This window comes from Schistocerca gregaria, chromosome 4 (genome assembly GCF_023897955.1).
Source record: "Schistocerca gregaria isolate iqSchGreg1 chromosome 4, iqSchGreg1.2, whole genome shotgun sequence".
In the NCBI taxonomy this organism is placed as follows: domain Eukaryota; kingdom Metazoa; phylum Arthropoda; class Insecta; order Orthoptera; family Acrididae; genus Schistocerca; species Schistocerca gregaria.
In genome coordinates, this window is record NC_064923.1 from 311,956,799 (window position 1) to 311,975,521 (window position 18,723).

General features: G+C 43.0%; 1 protein-coding gene across 1 annotated transcript in view; it reads right to left on the reverse strand.

Moving 5' to 3' along the window:
* Window positions 1–18,723, reverse strand: part of LOC126267055 (odorant receptor Or2-like) — a 47,653-nt gene that overhangs the window by 13,114 nt on the left and 15,816 nt on the right. Inside the window, exons 3-4 of the mRNA XM_049971894.1 lie at window positions 17,127–17,228; window positions 11,201–11,356 (exon numbers count right to left, since the gene is read on the reverse strand). Coding sequence (XP_049827851.1) covers window positions 11,201–11,356; window positions 17,127–17,228 — 258 coding nt within the window. The remainder of the gene's footprint in view (window positions 1–11,200; window positions 11,357–17,126; window positions 17,229–18,723) is intronic.

The window sequence follows — 18,723 nt, forward strand, 5'->3', positions numbered from 1 at the left end:
CTGAAATTTATTGCTGAAAATTAGGCTTTCCCTCGTTCCTGTTGCTAAGCCTATATTCTCCCGTAACCCTTTCTTCTATTGCTTCCACTGCAATGCTTTCCAATCCCCTGTAGTTAACAGATTTTCATCTATTTTTGTATACGCAATTTCCCGTTCAGCATCCTCATATTCTTTCTGTAACTCTTCATCTTCTGCTTGCGATATTGGCATTTATACCTGAACTGTCGTCGGTTTGCTTTCGAATCAGATGGGATCAACCTATCCCCAATCGTAACGAATACTTCGCCCGTAATACCATTTTCTGCTGCTGTTTGTCTGGCCAGTTATCTTCAATTTTTTTTTTTTCGTTCCAGTTCACTGCCCCCCTCTAAATCTACACTTCTGGAAATTGAAATAAGAACACCGTGAATTCATTGTCCCAGGAAGGGGAAACTTTATTGACACATTCCTGGGGTAAGATACATCACATGATCACACTGACAGAACCACAGGCACATAGACACAGGCAACAGAGCATTCACAATGTCGGCACTAGTACAGTGTATATCCACCTTTCGCAGCAATGCAGGCTGCTATTCTCCCATGGAGACGATCGTAGAGATGCTTGATGTAGTCTTGTGGAACGGCTTGCCATGCCATTTCCACCTGGCGCCTCAGTTGGACCAGCGTTCGTGCTGACCGCGTGAGACGACGCTTCATCCAGCCCCAAACATGCTCAATGGGTGACAGATCCGGAAATCTTGCTGGCCAGGGTAGTTGTCTTACACCTTCTAGAGCACGTTGGGTGGCACGGGATACATGCGGACGTGCACTGTCCTGTTGGAACAGCAAGTTCTCTTGCCGGTCTAGGAATGGTAGAACGATGGGTTCGATGACGGTTTGGATGTACCGTGCACTATTCAGTGTCCTCTCGACGATCACCAGAGGTGTAAGGCCAGTGTAGGAGATCGCTCCCCACACCATGATGCCGGGTGTTGGCCCTGTGTGCCTCGGTCGTATGCAGTCCTGATTGTGGTGCTCACCTGCACGGCGCCAAACACGCATACGACCATCATTGGCACCAAGGCAGAAGCGACTCTCATCGCTGAAGACGACACGTCTCCATTCGGCCTTCCATTCACGCCTGTCGCGACACCACTGGAGGCGGGCTGCACGATGTTGGGGCGTGAGCGGAAGATCGCCTAACGGTGTGCGGGACCGTAGCCCAGCTTCATGGAGACGGTTGCGAATGGTCCTCGGCGATACCCCAGGAGCAACAGTGTCCCTAATTTGCTGGGAAGTGGCGGTGCGGTCCCCTACGGCACTGCGTAGGATCCTACGGTCTTGGCGTGCATCCGTGCGTGGCTGCGGTCCGGTCCCAGGTCGACGGGCATGTGCACCTTCCGCCGACCACTGGTGACAACATCGATGTACTGTGGAGACCTCACGCCCCACGTGTTGAGCAAATCGGCGGTACGTCCACCCGGCCTCCCGCATGCCCACTATACGCCCTCGCTCAAAGTCCGTCAACTGCACATACGGTTCACGTCCACGCTGTCGCGGCATGCTACCAGTGTTAAAGACTGCGATGGAGCTCCGTATGCCACGGAAAACTGGCTGACACTGACGCCGGCGGTGCACAAATGCTGCGCAGCCAGCGCCATTCGACGGCCAACACCGCGGTTCCTGGTGTGTCCGCTGTGCCGTGCGTGTGATCATTGCTTGTACAGCCCTCTCGCAGTGTCCGGAGCAAGTATGGTGGGTCTGACACACCGGTGTCAATGTGTTCTTTTTTCCATTTCCAGGAGTGTAGACTGAAACTTTGCATTTCCCTTTTCAGATTATCTAGCTTTCCTACTACGTTGAAACTTCTGAGTGTTATCCCGTCGTTGGCTGTTCCGTCTTTTTCTCACGATTACCTACCCTATAGCAGGATCCTTAAGGAGATCCGAATGGAGGACTGCTCCAGAATCGGAACAACATAGGGTACCTGGCGACTGCAAAACCAGCACGTCGTTCTCGTACACAAATATGATCGCAAAACAGAAACATGTTTCTGGAGAAAGGCCGATTCTCTATCAAATATAATATGGATTCCACAAACAGAGACGTTGTGAAACCATGTGTACCATCCATCACACACAGTAAGGTGGCTTGCAGAGTATATACATAGATGTAGATGTCACGTTCTAAAAACGAGTAAGATGGTGGCAGGACTCTATGAGGTAGTCCTGGCTGTAATGGATCACCCGCTCCATCATCTCGCCCAAGGGCAGCGCTGTAAAGCTATTCAGGCAGATATAGTGCTTCACCGATTTGAAGAGAGAAATTACGAAATCTTCTTACCACTTGCTGAAACATTATCTCTTTCACGTTAAACAGCCGGAAGGATTTAGCATTAGAATTGATACGCTGCAGCATTTTGTAGTGCATCTTGTCTTAACGAATCATTTAAAATGCTCCATACCAGGTTGTTGGTAGAACCGCATTCTCAAAGGACCTCCCTCCTCAATCTTCCAATAGCAGCGGAGCTTAGAACGGTGATTGGTGGTGGTGGTACGTTATGTTCTGGATATTGTCGCTTTTTTTGATCTGTTGAATTTCGTTCGTCATTACAACATTAATAAGGTTTTCTAGCTCTGCGTAGTTAGCTTCCTTTCCTGTCGCCAGTCTGCTGTTTAACTACTGCTGCAAATCCAGCTGGCTTTGGCCACAAAACATCCCTCTGGCCTCAAGATATTTATCTGTCTTACATCCCCCCCCCCTCCCCCAACTTTCGTTATGTTTTGTTCTCTCGCCAGCGCTTACTCGGTGTGACAAGAGTCCAACACCAGCATCCTAGCGCTCTCTGCATCTGAACGCACCAACCTCCATGTTGCAATTGCAAATGTCCAATCTTTCCCAGCTCATGTGAGTTCCGTTATATATTACGAGACATAGACATCCATGTAATACTTCTGTGGGAGACCTGGCTCAACCAAAGTATTTCTTCAAGTTCGATAAATCTAGATGACTACATTTTTCTAAGACACAGGAGTTGTAACGGACGAGGGAGTGGAGTAGGGGTATATAATCCCTGTGATTTATCACCTACTGTGGTACACACATCCTTCAATAATGAACTTAAACAATTGAAATATACGTTCATAGAGATCCAATCCCTTAACGGAAAGTGCCTGTTGTGTGTCCTCTAGAAGCCTTCTAAGTAATTAAGTAGTAGGGTTTGCCTGATTCAAAACCGCCCCTTGAAGTCTCAAATCGACATTCGATCATGTAATTGCAGCTGGTGACATTAACATAAATTTTCTACAAAATAGCCCTTCCAGTGCGAAATTTAACCGGATGCTTTTTCCTCCGAACGTGACACTTCTTCAGCTTGTCCGTACCAATCATGCCAATCATACGAACTGTAGTCACACTCATATATATATATATATATATATATATATATATATATATATATATACAACTAAATCACCAAACAGAGTGGTTCGCACCACACGTCTGAAGAATTTGCACCTGGCATGTCTCCTCATGACAGTTTTCATGACGAACTGGGTAGAACGTTCCACAAAGTAACCAGAACTGACTACATTCCGAGACTTATTAATCTGAACTTGCAACTGAGGCTCAAGAAATAGTTTGAGGGACGTTTCCACTCCCTCCTCGGACATCAACGAAAACCTTTATGGATTTACTAACAATCTTACTTTACTATATGAGAAATATGCCCCTCTAAAGACCAATAAAATAAGAAGGGAAAAGCCACCTTAGTTATATGAAGAATTAAAACACTTCATGTATCTCAGAGACGCTACACATCGGGTATACAAACTGCTCCCCACGCCTGAAAATTATATTATTTACAATCAGAAGATGAACAAAGTCAGTTAAACTGCGAGAAATGCAAAACTCAGGGATGCCCACATATTAGCCGACAAGAGAAACAGACCACCTGTCCTACGGAAAAACCTATGTGGTCTTTCTATAGGCAAGGTAGAAGCTGCAGCTGATCCCGTTGTCCCAGCTGAAGAAATGAACCGGTACTTCACATTACTTACAACCACAACTGAACCGCAAACGAAACAGAGACTAATTGATTACTTAGTGGGGGTAAACGACTGTAGCCATGGAAACTTCTACCGAAAGAATATTACTTGCAAAACCGTCAAAGAAGCCACCATTCTTTATCAGATCAGCATCTACTGGACACGAACGCATCACAATCCAAAGATGAAGCTTATTGTGGACCCACTACTGTCCACTGTAGCAGATATCTTCAATCACTCCTTAACAACAATTGTTTACCCAGGACGTTGCCACAGCACCCTCTGATTACAGACATATTTGCATTCCTTCTGCACTGTCCAAGGCCTCAGAATATATACAGCCCACTACCAGCTAACCAACTAACAACCTACTAGACGAATATCTATCAGATTTCCGTAAACATCGTAGCACAACAGCTGCCTTAATCAAGGCAACAGGTGACCTGAATCTCCGGTGAATGCACAAGAGGCGACTGTTGCGCGCTTCTTAGACTTCAAACAAAGCCTTTGACATTCATATTTTGCTTGCTAAACATAGCAGCCTAAATTTCTCGCAAAAGGCAATGCAGTGGTTTCGCTCACACCTGACATCTCTCCATCTTTGCGTCATCTCTGGCACCATCAATTATCAATCGAGACCGGTAGTATCAGGAGTGTCCCAGGTTTCGGTATTAGGTCCTTTATTCTGTTCATTGTATGTAAAAGATGTGTCATCAATTCTGACCGACAGAAAATACCACATGTATGTTGGTAGTCTCCAGTTATATTTAAGTGCAAAACCACTAAACGTGAAGAAAGCTGTAGAGTATTTCAATACCGACCTGCGTGCTCTATCAAAGTGGTCGCAGACTTGAAGCTCACCCCTCTCAAAACCTAAGCGTTATTGGCTGGTCATTCTAGGCTCACTAGCCTGAAATATGCCAACAATTTTTAAACCTAAACGGGACAAATATCAACTTACCTCCTCCAGCAAAGAGTCTAGGAATAATAACTGATGAAAATCTAAACTGGACTGAGCATATAATTGCAATGTACAAGAAACTATCTGCATTTCTCCATACACTACAGAAATATAAAAAGCTCTTCCCTCTTGACCTTAAAAAGAAACTCATCCCTTAACTTTCCTTTATTGATTAAAGCGATGTTATCCTGCAAGGTTTTTCTCAGAGAAAGTCATGGTGCCTGAAACTGCTTATGAAAGCCTGTGTTCGACTCTTTAATCGTATTTCACCGTCATATGCACAGCTATCCTGGTCGCTTGCAGACGAGTGCTGAGATCTCCCTCTGTCCTCTCTACGTTTTATTAACATATACTACATTGCCCCTCATTTCTCTCCCCGTTCTTAAATCTTATGTTTGAACAACATGGCAGAAACACCCATTTCCATCAGAGCAAAATCCTTTCTGTCCCACTCCATCGTTCAGCCTCCTTCTCGGAGTCCTCCACAGTGGCAGGAACTCGTCTTTGGAATTATCTCCAGCGTTCTACTGGAGTACTGAGTACATACCAGGTTCAGAAGACCGTTAATCACATATCTGCTAAATGATTACCATTGTCCCTGTACTCTCTCGTTACCCTTGTACATCCATCTTTCCAGTCAGATCTTCCTCGTTGCCCAATACTCTTAGCTGGACGCAGTCTCCTCAAATTTCCTTTCACCCGCACTCGTTATAACAGAAATGTCTGTTTTTCACACCAATAAATTCTGTATATATCTGCCACTGTCATTCATGTTATTATAGTCATTATTATTATTATTATTATTATTATTATTATTAGTTGCAACAGCAGCTGCAAGAGCATCAGTAGTAACAGAAGTATTGTCACTATTAACTTCATTAGTTCATAGTCAGTACTACTTCATCCGATTACTTTAATACTATTTGCCATATTAAAATTGATATTTCTTAGGAAACTTTAATGTAAAAAGGGTAATGCATGTGTAGAATCATGCCCGCACGTAAGATGGGCCTAATACTTCTAATCAGATCAGATTGAATTAATAAATAAAACAAAAGTTATTCGTTAAGTGTGACACATAACGCAGTAATGATAGAGAAACGTTAGTTCACTATGATGCTTGCTATCTGTATGTTTTATTAACCATTTACTGTTTAGTAAACACAACTTATTATTATTAGAAATGCTATAAGTGAACATGGAATGCGTCATAGTTAGCAGCAATGGGAGTAGGCAATGGCGAAAGTACGAAAGCCAAGAACCACATGACATACGGATAAATACATAAATTTACATTGTAGACAGGCTTATGTTAAAAATGACAATGAAAGTAGTTGAATTTCCAAAAGTTAGTCAACACTGTCAGGTAAACTGTAAAGCGAACAAAATTTACAATTTTCTTGCTAAATCTAATATAAATTTAAAATTCAAGTTTTTTCATTCATGTGACATTCGGTTACTACGATCACGGTACGGGAACAGCACCCTACCCTTGGTAGTGATTATTTTGGGGTAGTTATTAACGCTGAATAATTTTGAAGTTAACAAAATATCAATAATATTCATAATGTTTGGTTTCTTGATTTTAATACGTTGGCTACTCGTTTTCATTTCTACGTTTCTGAAATGGTACGTTACTTTGATATGGAGTTGCTGCGGGCGCGGCGTGACGATGTGGCGATAGAAGTTGTCAGGCAACAGACTCCTCCTTCCCTCCTTCCATTTACGAACAGAATGAAGTATATCTAACCACATGGTACTCTTCTTTTATTAATAGTTCTGAAGCTCTTCCCAATTAGCTTCCATATTGTGGCTCACACTATTGCACGTTATTATTTGCACTGTCTTGCCCAGCATTTGTCACTACGAGGTTCACATATTAAACTTTATGCCCTTTCGCCATATCTCACGTCCAGTCTCCCCAGTTATCAATTTGCAACACTATGTGTGGGCGCTTTTCCATACCAACGATGTTAGTGCGATGTCGGGATTGTCATTATACAAAGCGAAAACCCCGACTTCGCCTAAATGTCTACTTCTTCTACTCAGTCCTGTGCAACAGTATTTATAAATGATTTATAATAAGTTTACGTTACTATATATATATATATATATATATATATATATATACTATCAAAAATGCGAAAAGAAAATGTGAAGAATGTGAAATACCGTATTGTAGTGTTATAAACTTGGAGCTAAAATATCAGTAACGGATAACATAGTGAAAACAAGAATCTGGGATTACAGTTAATGATGTTCTGATGAGACATCAACGTTCAAAATTACTTTCGGTCCTCTAACATTGCCCAAACAAAGATGCAGCTACAAGTTTTACCCCCTTTGAGTTGAGATCGAACATCCCCAACGTTACGTGCTGCTTCTAGTGCCTATGGTATGTCAGGCAAGGGACTTGCCATCGATGGAAATTGTGACTAAGCATTACATCTTAATGTAACAACACGCTAATCCTCACGGAGCTTTGGTGAACTGTTTCGGGAACAATTCAGTTTGAGGTAGAGTCTCCATTACTCACAGAGGAAAATAAAACCAAGGTTACAATAAGAATGACATATTCTCAAGCGAAAAAGCTGCATGTGTCTCAGAAATGACGCTCATTCGTTTCAGTGCTCGATTCAGCGGACGGACAAATCAATGTATCAGAAAACTGATTCTTTTGGGAAAACATAGAGACTGACGGTTGAACGTACGTTTGTACCTTAAAGTGCAGATGCACCAGTGGACTAACGCAGTAATCACCCATCTTCTTAACCACTAGAAAGGTCCCAAGCAAGAATTGATCACTGATGACTAGCATAGCTCTTCAGGCGGGCTGAGAAGAAATACTTACCAAATCAATACACCGTCTCATTTGAAAAAGTAACGGGTGATAAAAAAACATAAAAACATAACAACTGAGGTCAATACCCTCACGAATGAGATTAAGATTCATAGACAGGTATAGAGACTAAAATGTTCCGGCAGAATCCAAAATGCTCTTCAAAAAATCCCCTAACCGTTCTAGAATCCTCTCTTAAGTGGAAATACAGGGGTAAAGACGAAATAAAATCTGACTGGCAAGACAGGCCCCACTCTTTTCGTAAAAAACTTAAGGCCATATTGAAGAAACAGAGTTCAAAGGAAAATTTTGAATTTCATTCAAAATTAGAAACATTCACGACAACTACTAATGACGAGTTAATACAATTACTCATTTAACTAGTTTCGATTTTAATTAGTGCAACGTATTTCCCTGACATAATAATTTTCAATAGTACACTTATTCGCATTTTACTTGTACTATATACTTTGAAATACGCTCTAAGGAAAAGGCCCACCATCAAGAAGTTATCCATTGAGGCGGAAGCTAATAGATGTGATTTACATGTACAGACATATAAATAATTACAATTTCAGAAAAATAAATCGGGTGATTTATTCAAGACAAGGAGTGCCACAAACTGAGCAAGGCAGTAACGCGTTTGTTCACCTCTAGTCTCATGCAGGAACTTATTCTGCATCGCACTGATTGATAGAGTTGTTGGATGTCCTCGTGAGAGATGTCTTCCCAAATTCTGACCAATTGACGAGTTAGATTGTCAAAATCCAGGGTCGATTGGAGGGCCCTATCCATAATGCTCCAAGCATTCTCAATTGGGTAGAGATCCAACGACCTTGCTGGCCATGGTGTGGCTTCGGGAGCACGAAGACAAGCAATAGAAACCCTCGCCATGAGCGAGCGGGCATTATATTGCTGAAATGTAAGCCCAGCACGGCTTGTTATGTGGGGCAACAAAACTGGACATAGAATACTTTCAACGTACCGTTGTGCTGTAAGGGTACTGCGGGTCGTTGTCCTTTGACTGTCTGGGGCGTTTACAGCACGTCTTCTCTGACCATTCATGCTCAGTTCAAAGTGGTACTCATCACTTAAGACATCCAATGAGATGGTCGTCATCCGCTGCATCCATACAGCGCAGCGGTACGTCGAAGATATTCTACGGCCCGTTTTGTCGCCCTTCATGGCAAGCAGTGCTGGGCATGCGCCTCAGCAGTACAATGTCCGCTCGCACTTTGGTAAATAAATAAAATGTGTTGTCGCGAAGGTAAATAAAACTGAGTTCCCATTTTTCTATTGTTGGACAGAATTTGACATGACATCCCTCACGAGGACATCCGACGGCTGTATCAATCAAATGGCTCTGAGCCCTATGGGACTTAACATCTGAGATCATCGGTCCCCTAGAACGTAGAATCACTTGAACCTAACTAACCTAAGGACATCACACACATCCATGCTGGAGGTAGGATTCGAACCTGCGACTGTAGCAGTCACGCGGTTCCAGACAGAAGCGCCTAGAACCGCTCGGCCACACCGGCCGGCGGCTGTATCAATCAATGAGAACCCGAATAACCGCTTTAGTAAGGGACAGAGCTGGACCAATGCGTTATTGAGTTGCTCATATTATGAAACTCTTTCTCTTGAATAAATCATCAAATTTTCCTGAAATTGTAACCATTTGTTTCTCTGTACTTGTTTATCACGGCTGTCTCTTCATGTTACGCCTATTTTTTGTCTTGTGAGTTATATGCCTGTCCTGAAAATTACGGGACTTAGGGTTACGCGTGTCATTTAATTACGGGAGCTTGTGGATAGGTTACAAGCTGAAAGATATCACATAAGACAATGAGCGCCATTCGACAACTAGATCATCGCGTCCTCTCCGCACTGTGTGGGTCTACAGAGCCAAACATGGGGACAGCCCTCTCTCTGTTTGCCTGTGCTTAAAGCCGACGGCACACGGACCGTGCAGTCGAACATTAACGTTGAGAGTACCAAGTTCAACGTGCTGCTGAAGGCTCAGGAACGATGCGACTTGGGCATACGGTACGTGGGCCCCAACGTGGCAAACGCGATCGCAACGCACTCCAGCGCCAGCTGAGTTATGTTTCTAGTTCATAAGTCACATTGTTTACTCAACGGGCGCGTGTAAAATAACCACGTTAACTCTACTGAAACGCACATTTCCTCCATCGTCGACAAAAAGGAAAGTAACATGTCCAATCAATAACGACACAGGCTTATAAAAGTACCATTACAAACAGTGCGGTACAAATTTGGAATACTTCTCTGCATAAGATAAACATTATTTCATCATTCTCACATTTTAGTAAAACCCTAAGGTCAGTCTTACTCGATCACAGTTCCTACCCAGTAGCAGAATCTTTGCAATATATGAATTACGAAGCGTAAAAGAAAAATGAGTAAAATATCTTTATACAGGTAGCGCAAGCTGTCCTGTAGATTAAGCCAGTCGAACAGTCACCCCTCAAAAAAAAGGTGAACTTATATTTACATAACATCAAATATTATACTATATACTTATATTAAACTAATAAGAAAGTATCAGAACCTAATAAAGACGCGAATGTTTGGGAAAAAACATAGAAGTGGTAAAACGCGAGCCAGCGCCCCAACATACAACACAAATGCAAACAGTGACGCTAGTCAATACTCTACACCAACAACATGCCCCATGCATCTATCATAGTTACCTGTTCCTGAAAACCTTAGTCGTACATATGTTACTAATTGAAATTTAACTATAACAAATTGTACCAAGAACAATGGGTTTTGGGTGGATCTTCAGTGCGCCGCTGCCTTCAAATAGCGTACTCTCATAATACGCGACTAACAATAATTCTTTTTCCACGAATATGATGTTTCTCATATTTTATTGGAACGAATGACACAGTTAACAACGGGTTTTCCAGTGATTCTCAATTTGCTGGTGCTCAGAAACGGCACATACACATATACGCTTGAAATGAATACCAATATGGCGCCTCACAACTCTGTACTGAAGGCAGACGGCTTGCGTGTGACGTAAGCGGCGTTGTGCCATCTCATTGGTCAACGCTCAGAATATCTGACATGCCAGATATTGCTCTCCACATTCGGAAAGAGTCCTCAGCGTGCTATTCCACGCTATGACGTCATAAACTCGGTAAGCTCAACGCTCAACGTTCGGATGCACGGTCCGTGTGCCGACGACTTAAGGAAGGAAGGTTTCCTTTTGACACAGTGCTTAGGCAGAGGACTTTGGCAAGGACATAAAATGTGTTGTGGCGAAGGTAAATAAAACTGAGTTAGCATTTTGTTGTACAGCTTTTGGCTAACGTTAAGGAGCAGGTAGATAGCGGCACTCACCGAGAGGAAGGTGGCCCTCTGTATGGGGTAGATGCCGCCGGCGGTCAGCGCTAGAGGGCGCTGTGCGCGCCGCATCACCAGCAGCAGCGCTCGCCGGCAGCAGCCGGGGGCGTCCGGCCAGCCGCAGCTGTACGCCGCCAGTGACACCGCCTCTCCCTGAAAGTGGCACTCGTATCAGTACCTTGCAACGGCGACTATACTCACTAAATGCACTAGGTGCGTTCAAGTTCCCAGGTCTTTGACGTTGCTTCCTCAGTATTGGGAGCGAATAGGAATATCCTTTCAGGCTCTTCGACCATAGATACTAGTAGACTGGCGATGCTGTGCAGAAGCTATAGGGCTGGTGTGGCTCCAACATAAACCACGTGACTGTTAGCAAAACGTGGCGGGATTTCAAATCAGCGGCTTCCATTCTATGTTTGTATCGTATTTTACCCACATTTCTCAATTGACTGCCAAACGCTTGCAATAAAAATAACTTTTTTGTTTGTGAAAAATTATGTCAGAACTACATTTTACCTGGATTTGGTCACAGTACCATTTATAAAATCTAACAAATACATCGAACGGCCCTCTGGTGGGCAGCGGGACGAAATTACTACAAACTATCAATTAAAGTAAAATGTCGTTAAAATTCTTTTAAACAGTAAGAGTGGGCTCGTGTCAAAATATTGGATTCGCCGCGTTTTGAGCTCTAGTCACTTATTTTAAAAAAAGGATATGGGAATTATGTCAACTATAGGTGCCAAAATTGTCGACTTTATGAGCAGGTCCATTTTAGAGTATCAATTTTAGGTGCACTTCAAAGGTTCAGTTCCTCCTATTTTTACAAAAATTTAAACTACCAGTTTAAAAAAATTATATTTAAATGAAAGGTGAGTCTTTGAAGTTTCAGAAATTCATTTTGGAGCCTACATTTATTTAATAGTATTAAAAGATAGAAAAAAATTCTCTTCATGTGTCGACTATAGGTGCTCTTACCTTATTATAATCTCACTTGTATATACAAAAAGGTGCGTAGGTGCAGATAGCTTACAGTTTTTCCGTTTCAGGGCCTGTATCCAAAGCTGCCTTCGGTTTTCATCCTTAGGGAACCTATGAGTAGGAACGAGAAACAGTTATACTTACTTCTGTAACCGAATTATCACAGATACTTTCCAAAATTTAATATTAGTCAGACTTTACAAACATCGCTTTCAACACTTTAATTTACGTGATACTCTATTTCGAGTCCAAAAAACATATAAAAATCACATCAGCAGATTTCAATAAAGGCATCTGCACTATCATAGAAACACACGTGAAATGTAAAGCCATTTCCCCCAACAAAAAGCTGAGTACAGCCATAAGCGCAACACAAAACAACCATGTTTTGCCAACATTCACGTGACTTTAGCCCAGAGATGTTGGAGCCACGAAAATGACGTCAGGGCCAGTCTATTATACTTACGGTCGAAGGTTAGACTTCAAATATGCAAGCACTATTTATGTATGCGAGGTACAGATGTCAGCACTGAACAGAACACAGAACTCTAGCGGCAACGACGATTGTAAGGAAGTCATTTTTTGTAAGATTCAACGTTATGGATGGAAACCTAGCAGCATTATACTGAGGTGACAAAAGCCAGGGGGTACGTCCCAATATCGTCTCGGGCCTCCTTTTGCCTTGCGTAGCGTACCAACTCGACGTGGCATTGTCTCTACAAGTCACTGGAAGTCCCCTGCAGAAATACTGAGCTATGCTGCATCTAAAGCCATCCATAATTGCGGAAGTGTTGCCGGTGCATGATTTTTTTGTACCAACTCGGCTACCTCCAATAAATGTTCAATAGGTTTCATCATGTCGGATGGTCTGGGTGACCAAATTATTCGCTAGAACTGTCCAGAATGGTCGCCAAACCAATCCTTAGCCATTATGGCCCGGTGACATGGCGCATTCTCATACATAAATATAACATCGTTGATTGGGTACAAGAGGTACAGGAATGGCTGAAAACATTCTCCAACTAACCGAACATAACTTCTAGCCAATAATCGCTTCAGTTGGACTCACACATTATGGAGCCACCACTAACTTTCACTGTGCCTTTCTGACAATTTCGTTCTATGGCATCGTGGGGTCTGCACCATACTCGAAACGTACCATAGCTCTTATAAACTGAAATCGAGACTCATAGAACTAGGGCACGGTTGTCCACTCGTCTAGGAGAGGTGCTGACGGAGGTGTGTGGATAGCGTAGTCACTCGCAGCCGTCATCTGCTGCCATAGCCTATTAATGCCACATTGCGCTGCACTGTCGTAGCGGCCTGAGCTGGCGAGGCAAGCGCATCGCTGCCGTTGCGCGCCCCACTAACTCGGCCGTTGAGAGCTCGTGAAGAGGTCGCTGTGCTGCGAGCGCCGCGGAGAGCAAATTGACGTGCGTTGTTTTCACAACGCGTGCAGATTGTCGTGTTACGCGCCTCATAGCATGGAAGGATCTTTCGGTCGTGCAACTCACTAAGTCTTCCAAAGGAATCATTGGCCCATTTTTCAGATCCGAAACGATTACTGCATCACGCTATCTGGACAATTTTCGTGAATTTGTGGCGGTACAAACTGCCTTAGACGACACTGCGAACACCTCGTGGTTTATGCAAGATGGCGCCCGGCCACATCGCACGGCCGACGTCTTTAATTTCCTAAATGGATATTTCGATGATCGTGTAATTGCTTTGGGCTATCCGAAACATACAGGAGGCGGCGTGGATTGGCCTCCCTATTCGCCAGACATGAACCCCTGTGACTTCTTTCTGTGGGACACTTGAAAGACCAGGTGTACCGCCAGAATCCAGAAACAATTGAACAGCTGAAGCAGTACATCTCATCTGCATGTGAAGCCATTCCGCCAGACACGTTGTCAAAGGTTTCGGGTAATTTCATTCAGAGACTACGCCATATTTTTGCTACGCATGGTGGATATGTGGAAAATATCGTACTATAGAGTTTCCCAGACCGCAGCGCCATCTGTTGTTGACAATTGTAACTACTGTAATTTCGAAAGTTTGTCTGCCTGAAAATGTACTGTTGTCCCAAGCATATTGCAACAAACGGTGTATTTCTATCGCTGCTCGTTTAGTTTGTATTGCCGTTTCAAATATACCGGTCATTTTTGAAACACCCTGTATCTTCATCTTTGGAACTAATGAAGATAACTATCTAAAATTTTTAGAGGTAACTTATCCATGTTATTTGCATCTACTAAAGCAGAAGCAGGAAAATGCAAAAGAGCCAGAGGTATATTTTTATTGTGAATATTTGTACATGCAAGCCTACAGATTCATACTTACTCCAAGCACTGCCGTGATTGTGCTTCGGTAGGAACAATATGTCAGAAGAGTAGCATCTTGTAGCTATCATGATACAGAGCATGTTCGTAAATTCCCGTTACAAACTTTAGGACTTGTAAAGAGGAGTGAATACATAATAATTTGAATTAGAACCCAAGTCAAGAAACATTCTGTTTCCGCGTACAACCATTTGAAAACATGTTCGATGAGATTTCGGGATGGCAGCCGGATCATGTTGACTTCTTGCCACGACATTTCGGCTGGCAATCGTCCAGCCATCTTTAGGTGAGCGTCCGTCACTGGAGACTGCGAGTTCCCGGAGTCAGCTTTATAGCAAAAATTTGGCGCGAAAACGCATGCGCATTGGCCTCCGTCACAGGAGCGTCCTCTGTCGAAATCCACGCCCTCTGGAGCTACTGTTCTATCTGTGGAGCGGAGACGCATGCGTAAAGGTGAAAAATACATGTCCGCCTTCTGTCGGAATGCACGCTCGAGTCGCTAAAAACAGACGTCAGTTGTGCCAGACGTGTCATTATTGAAACTGTCGTCTCTCAGAGGAAATTAGAGAGATCACCGGGTCCCAAGCCTTGTCCAGCTGAATACCGCCATCACGATTTATAAGATTTTGCGCTAGGCGTATCTCCACAGATTCTTTAATTACTGAATCCCAAAAAGTTTTCCCTGGGGCCAAGATTTTCGTGGGAGAAAAATCCATAGCGTGTCCTGTTGTAATACAGTGCTCACCTACGGCCGACTTACGGGACTGCGGAAGGCGAGTGTGGCGTTCGTGTTCAGCGCCACACACATTAATAGCTAAAGAAATTGCTCGTGTACTCACTGACGGTTCTCTCCAACGTGAAGGGGTACGGCCTCTTCCAAACCGGATCTGCGGCGTCTCCTTGGAGCACCACAGTCACGCCCACATTCTCGAGGCCGTTGCCTAATTGTGGCGGAAAGAGTATTCGATAGGGTCCGATGTTCTGGAGAACGATCATAATAAAGGCGACGAGCAACTCTTCCACTATAGTGAGCTTTGTCATTCAGAAGGATCATGTCGATGTAATCTGCAGACTGGTACTCAACCATGTTGCTCTAACATTCACAAACCCGTGAACGAGGCTCGAAGAAGGTCAGAGAGGTAGGACAGACGTCAAGTGACATTAGTCGATCCGACGTAACACTCCTCCAGCATTTCTTCCCTGTTGCATACCTACCTATCAAACGCGTTTTCAAGCGGCTGTAGCAAGGAAACGGTACGTTTCCGGACCTGCACTACTTTTCAAAATATTACGTACTCACTTCCCTCTATACGTCAGAGTAGTTTGTAGTGGGAGTTCCCGAACACCCTGAATAGATACATAAAGTATGAAACAGTCGTCTTCAGAAAATCGTGTTTATAGCTTAACATGACAAAAAATTCAATCATATTTTCAAACTGAGGCTGAAAACCACCCAGTAACATAATCAGCATCGTCGTCATTGATACCCACCTTCTGTAAATGTTTCTTCCTTCTGTTTGACCTTACTTCCTTAGTGGTGAACTCTGCTTCACGCTGAGCCTCGCTCGTAACGTATCGCTAAAGCATGACAGCCTGGCGTGATTTTAAGATAGGCTAGAACTCTTATTCTCGTCATGTATCTTATCGAGATGATATTGTTGAAAAACTCATTGGGATTTTGAGTCTGCCCATGTAAACACATTCCGGGGAGATATGGTTGAGCTTGACTTGTATAAATTCTCTTCATGGGTTCCATAAAAGCTTCAGAAATAGAGTTCTTGTGTTCAAGACGCACTCCCGAAACTTCAGCCTTCCATAATTTACACCAGGATTCAGGTCCAAGTGTGAAAATTGAACGCATTGCTTTTCTGTCAGTTGAGAGTTTGTGGAATTATAAGGCCAAGACTGCTTTCTTCATAATTTCTAAATCATTTCCGTTATTCCTGATGGCCAGTCCATAATAATGCTGAAACTGTTCTATTGTTTTATCGTCCAGTCGACCAGTCAGCCATTTCACAGTCTAGTGGTGCGAAGAGTTTGTTTTAATTTTCGGAGGCGTGTACCCATCCACTTCCGTGTGTGTGTGTGTGTGTGTGTGTGTGTGTGTGTGTGTGTTTGTGTGTTTGTTTGTTTTTCTTTATCTCCACCACTTCACAGTGATTTGATTCTACAACACACTTATAGGCAGTAGAATCGCATGTAAAGAGACGCATGACCGAAATTAGGTAGTTTCGGAATACGGGAGTAGTGCAATGAAATTAAAAATTACGTACTTGCAAACGGCACACAAAGGTAAGCTATACACCATTTTACGAGGGGAAAAAGTGAAGAACATTGTAGGTCTCATTTTGTAAAATAGCAAAAATTTTAATATTTTGCCGGCAAATTCCCCTTAAACCAGCCCTGACATAGGGTGTAGTGTTGGGAACCATATAAGAACTAAGGACACATGTGACATGATTCGTTTTGTATCGTACGGGTGCATATGTTGGTTACAGCACTGTGTGTCCGAGGGTACTAGAACCAGGCTTGGTTAACTGTTCACGTAGATCTACAAGTGACAGCAGACACGTGCACCAGAAGGAGTAGGAGCTGCTAACCTGCTCCCGCACGCTGTGCGCCCCCAGGCAGTAGAGCAGCAGCTGCGTGCTGATGGTGGGCACGGCGGCCAGGCACTTCACCAGGGCGTCGCTCTCTGCGCTCTGCCGGCACACACAGCAACCGACCAGCTGACAGCCAGTACGTCACAGAACACAGTAAAACGCTCAACAACAACAACAAAAAATACTGTTGATTGATTCAGAAAGTTTCAGAAATAAACAATATTACTCATGTAAGTGTTAAATACTCTGTTCACGGCATGCTTTATTCTTAGCTTTGTGGATTAACACGCGTTTCGAACTTCGCCTCATCGTCAGGCTATTATTGAAAATAAACGATGTATTTATATGCGAATTTTAACAAAACAAGAGAACCACTTGTATGAATATCAAGAGCTCAGATGGAAACCCAGTTCTAAGCAAAGAAGGGAAAGCAGAAAGGCGGAAGGAGTCTACAGAGGGTCTATACAAGGGTGATGTACTTGAGGACAATATTATTGAAATGGAAGAGGATGTAGATGAAGATGAAATGGGAGATATGACACTGCGTGAAGAGTTTGACAGAGCACTGAAAGACCTAACTCGAAACAAGGCCCCGGAAGTACACTTAGAATAGTTCCCAACGAAATTCTGATGTTACTTTTCTTGATTAGCAACTTTCTTGGATGCATTTTTTAAGTATAGAAAGAAACTAAATGAGAGACATTTTTGGCTAACATCAGATATATGTATTGTTGTGAATTTCTTAGTCTTTGTTTTTGTTTAATGAGAGTTCAAGCAGTGTTGAAGCCAATGTCCTCGATAATACTCAGTTCATTTACTGTACTGTTATCTTGCAGAGCCACTTCTGTCGTTCTGTGAAGTATAGCTCTCAACGTAGCATCTTTCAGTTGTTTGTTAATATACATAGCTTAAAATAAAGCTTGTGGTATTGGTACCACAGAGAGTAAAACTTTTGAAAAAGTTGTCTTACAGTAACACAGTCACTCAACATGTCCACAGATTTTCTTCAACTACATTGCCATTTTAATGATATATACAGCAAACTGGTTAAGGAGGGCGTACATGTTTCCCGCGTGGCATATGTCCGCTCTTAGCTGTCAATGTAAACTCAACTACTCCAAGAAAAGTTCGCTATAGACAGTGAGTACTTTTAAATTCGTTAGCCCCAGATTCGACGAAAAACTAATTCACTTATGACATGTACTCTGTAGGCACAACATCAGCCATGCTGTGAAGGAAACGTAGCCAGTATCGGGTCATGGGTGCAGTAACAGCGAAAACGTCTACGGTCACAGATACTAAACGATTCATAATTGAGCACTTTCAGACACAGAAGTAATGGCCGCAATTCAGTATTTAGCTTTTTATTAACACATAATTTCGAGCTTTTAGCAACAACTTAAGCTCACAGTAACTCTTAGTAAAGAAAAAACCTCCACTACTCAGGAATGCGTTGCAACATAATCCACTGATAGAAATAACGTGAAGGTGACAAATCATGGAGTCCCATTGCTTGAACACGTTGTTAATTATAGGGACGCGTTTTCTGATTCGAAGTACGTACTCAAGTGCAAGTTGGCAGGTGTCTTTTGGT